Source organism: Chenopodium quinoa, unplaced genomic scaffold, assembly GCF_001683475.1.
Source record: "Chenopodium quinoa cultivar QQ74 unplaced genomic scaffold, ASM168347v1, whole genome shotgun sequence".
Taxonomy (NCBI): Eukaryota; Viridiplantae; Streptophyta; class Magnoliopsida; order Caryophyllales; family Amaranthaceae; genus Chenopodium; species Chenopodium quinoa.
The window spans coordinates 3,030,680-3,045,760 of NW_018744367.1; the positions used below are offsets into that span (position 1 = coordinate 3,030,680).

Consider the following 15,081-nt stretch of genomic DNA (forward strand, 5'->3'; position numbering starts at 1 on the left):
GCTCGGCCTTTTCCGAGAGCTCCTGAGTAAGACTCTTCTCCTGGGTCACCAGGCGTTCCTTTACGTTGGCCAAGGATTTCTCCAAGGCTTGGTATGAGTACATCTTTAGGCGAAGGGGTTTCAGCTCGGCCTTGAGATTGGTGATGGTCGCCTCCAGCTCGCCATTCCTCTTCTGGGCCGCCTCTAACTGAGCCCGAATAGCGGCGGTAGCCTGCGCCTGATAATAAAGAATATCAATGGTCAGAACTTCATTTTGGGCAATTTGAAACATTGCCTTATCACATTTGGAGGCGGCCATAGCTTTTGCAGCCTTTACCTCTTTGTTCTTCCGGTCAAGCGGCTTGCGAAGGCCGTTCACTCGGAGCAGGGCCTAAGTAAAAAGGGGAACAGGCGTCAGTTTCCAAACAAAAAGAAAACAGGCGTCGTGGAATTCAAATACTCAAAAATATGCTAAGTATACCTCAGCAAGGACCCCTGCAATCCTGTCTAGGTCAAGGGTGCCGACACCCCTGACCGCCTCCCTTTCAGCTGGAGGAACGACCTTGATCATAGACTTGGCCACCTCGACCAAGTCAGGCTCCTGAGGGCCGGCTGCATCAAGCATAAACAAACGGATTAGACCTAGTAAAAAGGGAGCAAGTCTAAAATTTACAAGGACAACTTCATACTTCTAGGCGGCCCAGCTGGAGTTTTAGAAGAAGTGGCCGGCTGTTTCTCAGCCGCCACATGTTTCCTGGCAGAACCAGGAGAGCTCGCAACAGTCGTCCTCCGGGCCTTGGGGTCCGGTTGTTGGGAAGATGAAGCTCTTGGAGCACCCGTCTAAAAAAGAAGAAAAAAGTCAGTATATGCATAAACACAACTCCAAAAAGAGGGTGAAAGGTTCGGAGCTCACCAAGGGTGCCCCCTTCTTGGGGGAGTCGGTTGAAGCTTGTTGCATGATGGAGGCCCGCAACATAGCCGCCGCAGTCTTGGAGGCGGTAATTTTGCTCATGACGTCAGCTGCAAAAACAAACAGCAAAGTTAATAAAAGTCATAACAAGAAATGTATGGAACAACAGAGTATTCGACAGGCCGACTACCTCTTGAGCACCGACTGCTGAGGCCACAGGCGGCCAAAAAGTACTCGTCGTAGAGCCATTTGAAGCTCGGGACGCAGTGCAGGGGTACTTGCTCTCGTACCCCTGAAGTAGAGTCGACCCTCGACTCTACTTTAAAGAGTCCTTTATCCAGGATCTCTTTCTTAGCCTTGGGGGAACAGGCGGCATGCTGCGGCCGCCTGCAAGAAGGGGCGGATTCCTGTTCCACCTGTTGAGGCGCTTGTTCAGCTCTGTGTCTGAACTCTCAATGATGAAGAAGGTGCACCGCCAGTCCTTCCATTTGTTTGCTTTACCTCTCGTCATGAGGTAGCCCCTGTGGCTCGTCAATTGATACCAGCCGGTACCGCCTGCCTTAGGGGTCCGGCTGAGGTAGTTCATGTGGGCGAAAGCCTCGAAGCTCGGCTCCACCCCGTGCAGTTCGCACCCGGCCACATAGCCGAGTACGTTGACCCAGGAGTTCGGGGCTAACTGACATAACCCCAACTCATACCCATCCAAGATCCGCTGAACAGCTGGATGTAATGGGAAGCGCAGCCCAGCCTTGATGGCCGCCTCGTAGCAGCCAAAGCAGGCGCTATCATAACTGGTACCAGCCGGCCAGACGACTGTGTCTTCTGGATCCGGCACAAACACTAAAAAGCCGGGGCCCATTGTGTGGTTTGCGATAAAGCTCTCCACTTTCTCTTGCATGGCCGTGATCCGGCCCCGAGGTACCGTGCAGTAGTAGGGGGTATTTTGCTCTTGGTAAGAGGCGGATGGCTCCGCCCAATTGTCCCCCTTCTCAACTGCGTGAGAAAGCCTCGCCTCTTGTAGGCGACTGTTTTTCTCTTCTGTGTCCAGAGAAGCATGGCCAGAAGAGCTAGACTCGGAATCGTCCTCTGACGAGTCCGAAGAGGACGACTCCTCCCCTCTCCCGGAGGGGCCCGCCTCCTCTCCTTGAAAAGGAGCAGAATTGTTAACTGTAAAATGGGAAGGGGTCACTATGACTCCTCCCTCAGAATTGCCGGCTTTCAGGCCGCTTTGTTTTACTTCCACATCTGGCGCCTGGTCAGATGTTTCACTAATCGGCACCCTGTGGGAGGAGCCGTCTGAATTTGAGATCCTAGCAGTCTTTTTTGTTCTGGCCATCCTGCTCTGCATAGACACAGATACAGTCGGACTTTGTATAAAGGGCAAAGATGGGTCCGGAAAAGGGCAGGCGACACTCCTAGTCCTAGATTCAGCCGTCCCCGGTGACCGACTGATCACTAACCTAGGTCGTGTCGTGTGCTTCCGTGGTGCCATTTCAAAAAAGAATAAAAAGAAAATTAAGAGTAAGAGAACCGACAGTTACCTGAACGAGTGACGGTTGATGAAGTTCTGAAAATCCTTTGCAGTCGGCTTGTCAAAACAGGCGGTAGGCAGAAAGGGTCCAAAATGTCAGAGCAAGTTCAGGGGTCCGAATGTTCTCTCAAAAGTTCTCAAGTGAAAATGACTGAAGTCAACACTCCTTTATATAGGCGAAGTGAGAAGGCGAAGGGTCACTTCCAGAATTCAAAATTTGGGCGGGAGAATCTCTCGGCCTTTCGCCGAGTGACACCTGTAGCAGGCCGTCGCCTGTTACAGTGCGGCACCTGTCACAGGTAACATGTGACCAGTCACGTGCCACCTGTGAGGGGCAAATGATTAGGGGATTTTGCTCCCACCAATCGGAATGCGCCACGTGGGCCAATCAGGTCCTGCCAAGTGTCCCTCAGTTGGAACTGTCAGGGCTTGCCACGTGGCACCCGCTTATTTGTCCACCTTGGACCTATTATGTCATGACACGTGGCATACTCCATGCCTAATGGAGAAACCGGCCACCCAGGCCCAACTTCCGAGGGAAGCCCAATCAGCCCTAGGTTAACCTAAACCTAGGATTGACACGTTTCCCAAGGTTATAAATACCTCCCTTAATCCTCATTAAGGGAGAGGACATTAATTACACACACGAGTTACAGGCTGATCACGCTAACAAAGCAGATTACGTTAAAAACTCACATTAAACACTCTCACCTAGAGAGACCCAATCACTTTAATTTCCGCAGTAATTACTCCTTAATCAAGTACTAACTTGACCGTTGGAGGCGGAGCTCCCACCACTACAGGAGTCTCCGTTGTTTTGCAGGTACAGGCGTCCGGTTCCAGTCTCGGAATTGTAACTCTCCCGCAGGACATCAGAAAACCCCGAAACAGCTTTCTTCCATGATTTTTCTCTTTAAATCCTCACACTTTTCTGGTATACACAACCTTTCTTTGTAACTCAAACTTCCATCATCATGGATCTTGAAATCTACATTCTTCCCTTGGCTTATTTTCTCCTTAATCAATTGGATTCCTTCATCACCTTTCTGACTCTTTTATTTCATCTAACAATGAACTACCAAGTGAAAGAGCACTCAACCTAGCTTCTACTTCACCATAGTTCACAACCTCCAAGTTCAAATGCTTCATATCTTCACATAACTCGTCAGGCACGATTAAAGCATTCACACCATGACTTGATTTCCTACTCAAGGCATCCGCAACAACATTTGCTTTCCCTTCATGGTACTGTATGTTTACGTTATAGTCATTGAACAACTCCAACCAACGCCTCTGTCACATATTGAGATTTTTCTGAGTGAAAATATACTTAAGACTCTTGTGATCCGTAAAGATCTTACACCTTACTCCATACAAATAATGCCTCCAAATCTTCAATGCAAATGCTATAGCCGCAAGCTCAAGATCATGTGTAGGGTAATTAACTTCATAAGATTTGAGTTGACGAGAAGCATAAGCTATCACCTTCTCATTTTGTTGCAACACACACCCTAATCCATTCTTCGAAGCATCAATATATACTTCAAACCCATCACTCCCATCAGGTAAGGCTAAAACAGGTGCGGTGGTTAAACGCTCTTTAAGAGTTTGAAAGGGTTGTTCACACTTCTCATCCCATTCAAACTTACTTTCCTTCTTCATCAAGGTAGTTAAGGGTCTAGCAATCTTCGAAAAATCCTTCACAAACCTCCTATAATAGTCAGCTAGTCCCAAGAAACTCCTTATGTCAGACACATTCTTAGGCATAAGCCACTCACTCACTGCTTGAACCTTTGCTGGATCCACAGAAACACCTTCTTTAGACACATAATGTCCCAAAAATGCAACCTTCTCTAACCAAAATCCGCACTTCGAAAACTTAGCATATAACTTGTTATCTCTAAGAGTTCTCAACACAGTACTCAAATGCTCATTATGTTTTTCCTCACTTTTCTAGTATACCAAGATATCATCAACAAAAACAACCACAAACTTATCCAAATACTCATGGAATACTCGATTCATCAAATCCATAAAGATTGCAGGTGCATTGGTTAACCCAAAAGACATAATTATAAACTCATAGTGCCCATATCTAGTCCTAAAAGCAGTCTTAGGTATGTCCTTATCAGCAACTCTAAGTTGATGGTACCCCGAACGTAAATCAATCTTGGAAAATACATTAGCTCCCTTCAATTGATCAAACAAATCATCAATTATGGGCAGTGGGTACTTATTCTTTATCGTCACATTATTCAATTCTCTATAATCAATGCACAACCTCATACTCCCATCCTTCTTTTTTCACAAACAAAACTGGTGCTTCCCAAGGAGATGCACTTGGCCTAATATACCCTTTATTCAACAATTCTTGCAATTGCACTTTCAACTCCCCCATCTCAGCAGGTGCCATTCTATATGGTGCCTTAGAAATCGGTGTCGTTCCAGTTTCATATACGGAATATTTTAAACATCAACTTTGAGCCCCGCTGGGATCATGCATTTAAGCATGGTGGCGTCAAAAGGGAAAGAAGCTAGAGATAAAAGAGTCGCCAACAAGTTTTAGGAACTTGTAAACCGTTTAGGGGTGTGAAGGTTACATCCCATTCACGATCACAGAGATCGCTAACTCCATAGTTGTCCGGAACCATGACTGGATATTCGGGGATGATGGGACAAATCCAACCTAAAAGAGATTGAACCCGCCGTAAATCGGCCTCTGCATAATTCTTATGATATTTGTGTGCTCCTTTCGATCAACATACATACAACAAGTTAGCCCCTAAACCTGTTTAATCTACGTTGGTTGATTATTAATGCACAAATAAATCTATTATTGGCGATGACTTGAATTAAAATCAAATTAAGCCTAAATCAAATTATTAATTATCTTATTAGGCGTGATTTCAAGTGCAAATTCCCTTTAAACCTGCAGAAAGGGCATGATCAAGCAATAACAATAAATCATGAATAATCAAGCAATGTATAATTGGCACAACAAATCATCATCATCATAATATCCTCAAATCATTATTAGTAAGATCCTAGGCATGATACTAAACGGATTAATAACAAATCCTAGCATAATGTCACTGAAAACAAAGATCAAAGCATTAACCTAAACATGATACTAGAAAGCATGACATTAGAAATATTAATTAACATCCTAAACATGATATTAGGAATCAAAATCAACATCCTAACATGATACTAGGAATTAATATAATATTCTAAGCATGATTTCTATCAAAAGAATAATTAAGTAATCGAATACTAGATTTGATGCCTCGTATCTCTTTCTATCAAAATAATAAACACGTTAGTAACTTCAAGAAAGATTAAATCAACAAAGTAATTAGATCAAATAATCATTGAAATATAGATTAGGGACCAAACCCTCAGAACTATCAACCTTTCACATCGAGGTCGAAGGCAACTACAAGATTGACTTGGAGTATTCGAAGCTCGTGAAGGAAGTATGGTGTATGATATCAAGAAGGTGTTAGGATGTGTTTAGGCTAAGGCTAGAAAGAAAGAGAGAGAGAAAAGCTTTTAGCTTAGAGAGGGGATTAGTTGATGATTGTTGGTGATCGAGCTTGTTGATGATTAAAAATGGGGTGAAACGACCTTTATTTATAGGGAAAAACGAGGGTCGAACGATTGAAAAGAGTCAGAATCCGACACGGAGCAAAATAGGAATCTATCGCGGCGCGATGGATTTATCGTCGCGCAATAGGCTTATCGCAGCGCGATATTTCTATCGTTCAACGATGCTTTTAGAAGATAGGATCCGTACGGAATCCGACTTTCAATCAAATTGGGTTAATTGAATTTCCGTACGTATTCTAATTTCATCAGTTTAAATCATTGAAAAACAAGTGGTTTATTCGATATAAAATTCTTAAATCTTTATATTTTAAAAAAACAGGATAAATTAGAACCTTTTAGAGGATTTCAGAAGCTAATAATTAATCCTAAGGGATTTAGGATTGAAAACAACCTTCTGGAGGATTCTAGAAGCTCATAATAAATCCTAATTGGTTTAAGAATGATGTTAAGGTTAATGGACCTCCACATGGTCATTAAGTCGCAGGTAAAGCTCGGTTTGGGCTCGGTTTAGTATTTTGGCCATAACTTCTTCGTTATAACTCGGATTTGGGCTTATAATATATCGCTGGAAAGCTCTTTTCAAACTTCATTATGGACCAAAATAAACTGTTTGGACGATTTTATAAAGAGGACACGAAATGAATGATTTTCGAAGACACAAAATGAATGATTTTGGCTTTAAGGAAACGAAATAAATGATTTTGTATTTAAAGGCACAAAATAAATGATTTTGGATTAAAACATTTTAGGAAAGGTTAGAAATGGTCAAGGCTAAAGGGAATTTCACGAGACTCTTCAACTCTTCACCTAGCTCGATAATCAAAGACGTGAAAGGTACTCATCACTAGATTTGGTTTTTGGGGAGACACAATCAGGTGTCTACAGAACCAAATCTATTGTAACTTCCAATTCCCTCTTTGGTGGCATCCCGGAAATCTCTTCGAGAAATACATCCAAAAACTCATTCACAATTGACACATCTTCCACATTCACCTTATTACTCATTTTCAAGTCTTGCACAGAACAAAAGAACAAAGGATACCCTTTACTCACAAGTTTTGACAAATTCATTGCGGAAATAATCCCAATACCTTTTTCCCAAAACGTCTATAAGACATAATTTTTCCCAAAGGACTCCTTAAATAAACCTTCTGTATCTCACAATCAATATTAGCTTTATAAGTAGCCAACCAATCCATTCCCAAGATAACATCAAGGTCACCCAACTCAAATTCTATAAAATTGAATGGAAAATCAGTCTCTCCAATCCTCAAAGGTAAACCCATATGCATCTTGATGCACCTCACAACTTCCCCAGTAGGCAAACTAATAGGCAAGTCAATCGAGTTATGTTCAACTAATTCTAACCATTTCACAACAGAACTAGAAATAAATGAATAGGTGGCTCCATAATCAAACAAAGCCTTAACAGAAATAGAATGAATAGAAAAGTTACCAGTGACATCATCAGAAGACCTTTCAGCTTCCTTCTTGCTCATTACAGATAAACGACCTGGAGTGACATTCTTTCCTTTATTCCCAGAGTTGTTGTTGCCAACATTTCTATTCTTTGCATTCTCTTTATTATTCGAATTCCCTCCTTGATTGCTTGTTGGAGTAAACTTGTTCCCATTCCCTTGTTGCTTCAGTTTGGAGAAACACTCAAACTCCCTATGACCCATCTTGTTATAGAACCTACACACAACCAGGTTCCCATCACAATCCTTTCCAGGATGATCCTTGCCACATCTCTTGCAGTTGTAATGCCTCTCAGCTTAGCCAGTAGTTCTAGAAGATCCTCCATTGTTCTGAAAATTCCTATTCTGGAAGTTCTCGTTCCTTGGCTTCTTGAAGTTACTTTGCTTACTCGAATCCCCAAAATCCTTTCACTTTTCTCCAAAACTCGCACTCTCAGGCGCACTCCTAACATTCAGACTGTACATATGCGTTGCTCTCCCATAAACCTTATCAAGAGTCTTAAAGGTCTTTCTAGCCAAGTCCTTCTATAACTGCTTAGTCAAACCTTGCTCAAATCTTTGAGCCTTCAACTCCTCAGTAGGTACTACTTCAAGAGCAAACCTCGATAAGTTCATAAACTTGTTATAGTACTCAGTAATCGACATGTTTTTCATTTGTAGATTAATGAACTCTTGAGCCTTTTGCTTCCTTAAGAATGGTGGATAGAACTTCTCTCTAAGTTTGGTTTTGAAAGTCTCCCAACCAAAATTAGCCTCAGCGTGAAGCACATTTCCATTATCCCTCCACCAAATATTTTCCTCATCCTTTAAATACATGGCAGCTTGGTCCACTCTCATATTCTCATGGCAATTCAAAGCAGCAAAGATCTTATCGAACTCCCTAATCCAATTTTCCAGAAAAGTTGGGTCTCTACCTCCGTTAAAGTATGGTGGCTTGACCCGAGCAAGCTTCTTAAACATCTCACCAGCGGGATAAGGATTATCATTGCGGTTTTGGTTCAAGTTCTCAGCTAGTAACCTAATGGCATCAACTAAAGCATCGTTGTTAGCCATCCTCCTTCTCTGCTTGGAAGTATAATGCACTCTTAGGCCAACGTCGACACAAAGTACTCTACTTGCACAACACACCACATCCATGAACATAAAATATATTAAGGTAGAAAGGTGGACAAGGCCACATGATTGCCCCTAATAAGTAACTTTTAAGGGAAATGATTATTAAATTTTAATCATTCCTACGCACAAGAAAATTAAATAAAATAATTCCCTTGATTCAATCCCCACCAAAATCCAAGCATTTAGTAAATAACATAATTAAATAAACATATATTATTAGTCACATAAATACATGCTTCACATAAGCAAATCATCACATACCATTCCATAATACATGCTTTAAACCTTAAATGTTATACTAGGTGATTACACTCAATTTTGCACGATTACATAAAACATACAATTAAATAACTTGCATAATCACTTCATACAAAATAAAAGCACAAAAGAATTAATTACAATGCATATAGAAAGAAATAATCTATCCTATACGCCCTTCCTAATACTACCCAAATCTCACTGATAAAATAAAAATAGGCACACTAGTTAAGAATAAAATAAACGATTAAATTCATTTTATTTCACAATAATTAAATAACTCGAAAATATATAAACATATGTATATATATATATATATATATATATATATATATATATATATATATTGCAAATACCGAATTAAATTTATTAAAATAAATAATTTTTGAAAATTAAAATACACTTTAAATTAAGTAGTTCTAACAAAACTCATTAGGTTTAAAACGTTAGGCGCCTAAAAACTTTAAAATGGCTTTAATGGTAATTAAAATCTAACCTAAGCTCCCAGATACCACTTTGTAACACCCCAATAATTCTCCCCTTTCCAAACCACTTACTTTAAATAAAAATATAGGAGAACCATTGGCATGTTACCGCCACGTGTTAAAACGTTCAGGCTTTATCAAAGTATCGAAGCGGAAAAACCAAACTTAAGCCTTAAAATGACATAGTTTAAAAAACCAATAAGTTAAAGCTTACAAACTGGAACCATAAAGGCCCTTATTTAAAATCAAACCAATATTCAAAATCTAAAGCATGAATGAATAACAAAACATAAATAAGTTCATCACAAAGAACGAGTACTCTCAATCACACTAATCCCTTAACAATGCGTTGCCAATCCCCGAACTTCACATCATCAAGCTAACCTGTGCAATACTGCTCCCGAATAATACAAGTGTAATAATTGGATCATCACAGGGTCATTGAAAGGCGAAGGCCATGACCAAAGGAAAACACACAAAAGCACGCCATCAGCAAGGCTGAGTACTGATAAGTGGTTTATTTGACCACTTATTGTGGTGATTTTAACCCAGTTTTGTAATGTTTTCCCCTCTTTCTAACCCCTTTTTATATAAATGTTGCATTTTGGCTTTGCCCCCTCCTCGTGTGTTTGTATACTTAATTTGCAGGTATAGGTGAAGTGAGGTAAAGCAAGGAAGTTCATGGATTGAGAATAGAGGCAGAAAGTGATGAAGGGAGGGGCCGCTCCTGGTGGAGCGGGTTTGCACCTCCCCAAGAGCCGACGCTCCTTCAAGGACTCAAGAATCTGCCAACCTTCTGGAAAAGAAGGAGCGGGCGCGCAACTACGTAGGAGCGCGTGCTCCGCCCCTGTGAGGAGCGGGCGTGCTCTCGAGCTGGAGCGGGTGCTCCTAGATGTTGTGCTAGAATCTGCCTTAATCATGAAGCAGGGAGGAGCGGGCGTGCACCCTCCTTGGAGCGGGCGCTCCTCCCCAACAACTTGAATCTGTCATCTATTGAAGAACAGGGGAGCGGGCACGCACCCTTGTAGGAGCGGGCGCTCCTCGCTGCCATCATCAAATCTGCTTCTATCTGAAGCCAAGAGGAGCGGGCGTGCAGATTTCAGGAGCGGGCGCTCCTAGCTGGATATCCGTTTCCTTTTGACGGATTAACCTATGTAATTCGGGGATTATAAATACTACCACTTTAGTTCTTTTAAAACAGACAGTATTAGCATAGTTCTTACCAAAACATGTCTCATAAACATAAGCACATGCATTAATTCAATGTTTAACCAAACAATTTCTTCAAGTGTTCTCTAAACATGAAACTAAGTTCTTTTCTTTTGGTACTTAAACATGACGCTATTTACAACAAAGTAGAGATGTACGTACCTCATGTAAATAATCCTTTGTGCCACTTTTAATCAATTAAAAGTCTCCTAGGTAATAATCACCTCCTAGAAAACAACCAACAATGAAAAATTAATACCCAAACTAATTGCCAGCAATATAACTTGATTTAAAACTCATTAAAACTTCCTTAAAAACATGTTTTTATGCTTAATTAATGATTAGAAATACAATAGGAACAAAAGCTTCAAATTAATTGATCATTGGAACCCTAAAATACTAATTTTAATAAATTAAAACCCTAGGTTTATAATTCATAAAATTTGAAATATTAAAACCATTATATAATATGAAATTATGAGTTTAAATCATCAAAAATGAAATTTTGATACTAAAAATATAATCTTTATACTATAAAATCAAAACCCAAAACTAATACATTAAAATTTATACAAGGTAAATAAAACAAGGGAGAAGGAAAAAGAGGAAGGTCAGGTGGGCCGGTGGGTTGCCGGCCGATGGAGGTAGCGACGGCAGCCGGAATTCGGCCGGCAGTGAACAGTAGCAAGGGGCGGCAGCATTGAGAAAGTAAGCAGTGGCTCACATATGAAAGGAGGAAAAATAAAGAAAGAAAAAGAAAGGAAAAGAAAAGAAAAAGAAAAAAAGAAAAAGGAAGGAATGAAAGAAAAATAAAAGGGAAAATAAAATAATACTGACCTTTTTTGTGGGGAAAAATTTGGGGATTCATGGGGCATATATAGGAAAGAGAGTTATAGGGTAAGTAGAGTAAAATTGGGCCTCATAAAAATATTGGGCCAATTAAATAAATAAAAATGGTTTAGTATTTATTTGTATGGACATAAATTGTAGAATGGACACATAAAAATCCTTTTGTAATAAAATCTTTTATCAACCCAAAAATAATAATTTATTTGAAACCTTTAAAATAAATTCCTGAAAATACAAATAAATATTATAAATAAATTAAGATTTTATTTATAAAATATTTAAAAATACGGGGGATTACAGCTAAGTTGTTAACGACTTACTGTAATGTTTCTAGTTCATTTACTTATTTTGTCTTTATTTACTTGCATTGTAAATAAAAGAGATTTTTTTACTTATTAAAAAAAAAAAGAAATTTTATTAGCAAATCTTGATATTTTATCATAAATTACCTTTTGAGTATTATAAGTTATCAACAATATAGCCATCTTTTCAACCATACAAAGGAGCAAATTAAGACTTATTTTTCATATATTTACATTCTTTTTGGAATCGACTCATGCTTGTTACGTTGAATTGTTGACATAATTCGCAACCTAATTAGCGATATTTGTCATGATTAGCAACCTAATTTGCGCTATTTGTCATTTGTATCATGTTTACAGACTATGGTGTAATAATTGACATAACTAAACCCATCTATCATATTTATAATCTACGTTTGTAAACTTTACTGTGATTTACTTACCTATTCAGCCCCCTATCAGTTGCAGAATTCACGTTTAAAAACCCTGTTGGGACTACCTACCTAATCAAATCCACCTCTCACCTTTAGAGCACAGCTATGTTTATAATCCATGTTAAAGACTTTGTTGTGATTACCTAACCAATTAGCCTCATATGCCATTTTTAAAACCCAACTATCTTCATAATCATAACTCACATTTAAAGATTTTGTTGTGATTACCGACCTATCATCTTTAGTATCAACATATAAAACCTTGTTTTGAAACTATGACTATCAACCTAATCTGCCCCTCAGCCTGTCATCTCTAGAATCCACGTTTAAAAATCTTACAGTAAGTAATAACCTAATCAACCTTATCTGCCATATTTAGAATTCACATTTTAAAACCATGTGATTAATTGACCTAACCATGTTCTTAGTTGCTAATGTTGTGTTTCCTTGATTGTCTATTTAATTCCGCTGCCTTTATTTACTTGCATATCAAATGAAGTAAATATTTTTTAACACGATAAAAAAAAGAAATTTAACTAGCAAATCTCAATATTTTAATATGAACATTGTAAAGATTAACTATGGCTTAACTATCAACCTAATTAACCCAGTTGTAATCTTTTTAAAACGCTTAAAAAACTTATGTATTTATTGTAATTACTTATCTAATCAGCTCCACTGGTCATCTTTATAATTCATGTATAAAAACTAGGATTTTTTAGAAAATAACACCACATAAAGTCACGATTATGATTATAACACCACCCAAAAAATAAAACACTTTTATTATAACACCACAAAAAAACTCAAAAATTTTATTTCACCACCACTTAACGGATTCTTGGATGGAATTAGTTAGTGGGGCCTTTAAAGACATGTGACAAGTGTCTATTGGTTAAAATAAATAAATTAATAAAAAAAAGAAAAAAAAACCTAACCACTAACCCAGCCAGCCCCACCACCGCACCACCTGCCCCAGCCGCCGCTGCCGCCGACATCCCCTGCCCTCACATAATCCGGCGAAACCAGCATGAACTCCACCTCTTCCCTCCTTCCCCCTCCCCGAAAACCACCCAAAGCCCTTTAAACCACCGCAAAACCACCCAGCCTTTCAAACTTCTTCAGCCCGCAGCACAAACCGCCGCGAAATCCACCCTTTTCCCCAAACCTTGAAAGGACCATTGATATCGGCGGCCAAAATCGACCAATCGAGGGCTGCCATGGTCGATTTCGGTCGTTTTGACTTTTGAGGGTGAAAAGTAAGGAAGGGTCGTCGTCGTTATCAGGGTTACCGGATTTTTTGTACTGGCCTGGGTTACTTCGGGGTTGTGCTATTGCGGCGTCTTTGGTTGGGCTAGGGTGACGGTTCTGGCTAAGTTCGGCGATGGTGGTGGTGATACTGCTGTGGTAGGTGGTGGTGGCGTGATGTTGTTGTGGCTCGGCGACGGTGGTGGTAAAGGCGATGGAGTTATTGAGGGATAGGGTTGGTGGGGTGATGTAGTATACCGGCGGCTTGGTTAGGCACGCGGAAGTGGGGCTGGCCGGCGGTGGTGTTGGTGGCTGGGTTAGGGTTCGTCTAGGATTTATTTTTTTCTAATATCAATTTTTCTTTTTTTTTTTAATTTTCTTGTTTTTTTTAAACCAATAAACAACTGACACGTGTACATGGCGGGCCTCATTAAACGGATTCCATCTAAAGATCCGTTAGGTGGTGGTGAAATAAAAATTTTGGATTTTTTTTTGTGGTGTTATAATAATAGGTTTTTTTTTTTTTTTTTTTTTGGTTGTTGTTGTTGTTGTTGTGGTGTTATAATTAAAATCGTGACATTTTTGTGGTGTTATTTTCTAAAAAATCCTAAAAACTATCTTTATATTTTTCATCTTTTTTAAAATACTAACTCATACTTATGTAAAATATGTTAAGACTATAAGAGACATTTACACTACCAAACTAAGTTTAGTCTAGTGAAATAGATAGCACCTTCGAATTATGAATTTGGAGGTTCAATCCTTACGGATAATTGATGTTGGAAAAATTCTTAGTTTATTAAGAGAGAGAGAGAAAGAGAGAGAGGGAGAGAGAGAGTCTGCATTTGTGAAGAGTCATCGTTTTATCACATTTTAAAGCCTTGTTATGACTACCAACCTAATTAGCTCTACATGTTATCTTTACAATCCATGTTTAAAAATAAACCCTGTTGTGACTACCTATATAACCAAAATCCTACTATGACTACCTACATAATTTGCCCCACGTATCATCTTTAGAATCCATGTTTAAAAACTTTAATATGATACCTACCTACCATCTTCATAATCCACGCACGTGTTTGTAACACCTCAATAATTCTCCCTTTTTAAAACCACTTACTTTAAATAAAATAGAGGAGAACCATTGACATGTTACCATCACGTGTTAAAATGTTAAGGCTTTATCAAAGTATCACAGCGGAAAAACCAAACTTAAGTCCTTAAAATAACAAAGTTTAGAAAAACCAATAAGTCAAAACTTAGAAACTAGAACCAAAAAGGCCCTAATTTAAAACCCAACCAGTATTCAAAACCAAAACCATAAATGAAATAACAAAATATAAATAAGTTCAATACAAAAAACAAATATTGTTGTCAAAATCGCGATCCAGATCGTAGGATCGTGCGATCCTACGATCCCATTTTTGCCAAATGATTCGGATCGGATGCAGAATCGCAGAGTAAGCAGGATCGTTGTAGGATCGGTCAGGATCGCACATGATCGTACAGGATCGGACGATCCTGTTTTTCATTTAAACTATTATGAGTTTGTACAGGATCGATCGGGATCGGACAGAATCGTGCAGGATCGGTCAGAATCGAGTAGGATCGGTCAAGATCGTAGGATCTTACTTTTTACTTATTAAAATGAGCCTAATGTAATCAAACTT

At 39.3% G+C, this 15,081-nt stretch overlaps 2 protein-coding genes across 2 annotated transcripts; both read right to left on the reverse strand.

The window, feature by feature from the left end:
• Positions 1–6,908: 6,908 nt before the first annotated feature.
• Positions 6,909–7,711, reverse strand: LOC110696670. Its single transcript, XM_021874025.1, has 2 exons — positions 7,178–7,711; positions 6,909–7,136 (listed from the first exon to the last, which is right to left on the reverse strand). The coding sequence occupies exons 1-2, from the start codon at positions 7,709–7,711 to the stop codon at positions 6,909–6,911; spliced, it is 762 nt and encodes a 253-aa protein (XP_021729717.1).
• A 321-nt stretch (positions 7,712–8,032) lies between these two features.
• LOC110696672 lies at positions 8,033–8,644 on the reverse strand. The gene has a single exon (XM_021874027.1). It carries the CDS (start codon positions 8,642–8,644, stop codon positions 8,033–8,035), a length of 612 nt encoding a protein of 203 aa, XP_021729719.1.
• Positions 8,645–15,081: the final 6,437 nt, after the last annotated feature.

Excerpts from the sequence above, each read along its gene's own strand:
- LOC110696670 (XM_021874025.1), bottom strand. The coding sequence starts at position 7,711 with ATGGGTCATAGGGAGTTTGAGTGTTTCTCCAAACTGAAGCAACAAGGG. Across the intron at positions 7,137-7,177 it reads TTGATTGTGAGATACAGAAG|ACGTTTTGGGAAAAAGGTAT; the intron begins GTTTATTTAAGG and ends TATGTCTTATAG.
- LOC110696672 (XM_021874027.1), bottom strand. The coding sequence starts at position 8,644 with ATGGATGTGGTGTGTTGTGCAAGTAGAGTACTTTGTGTCGACGTTGGC.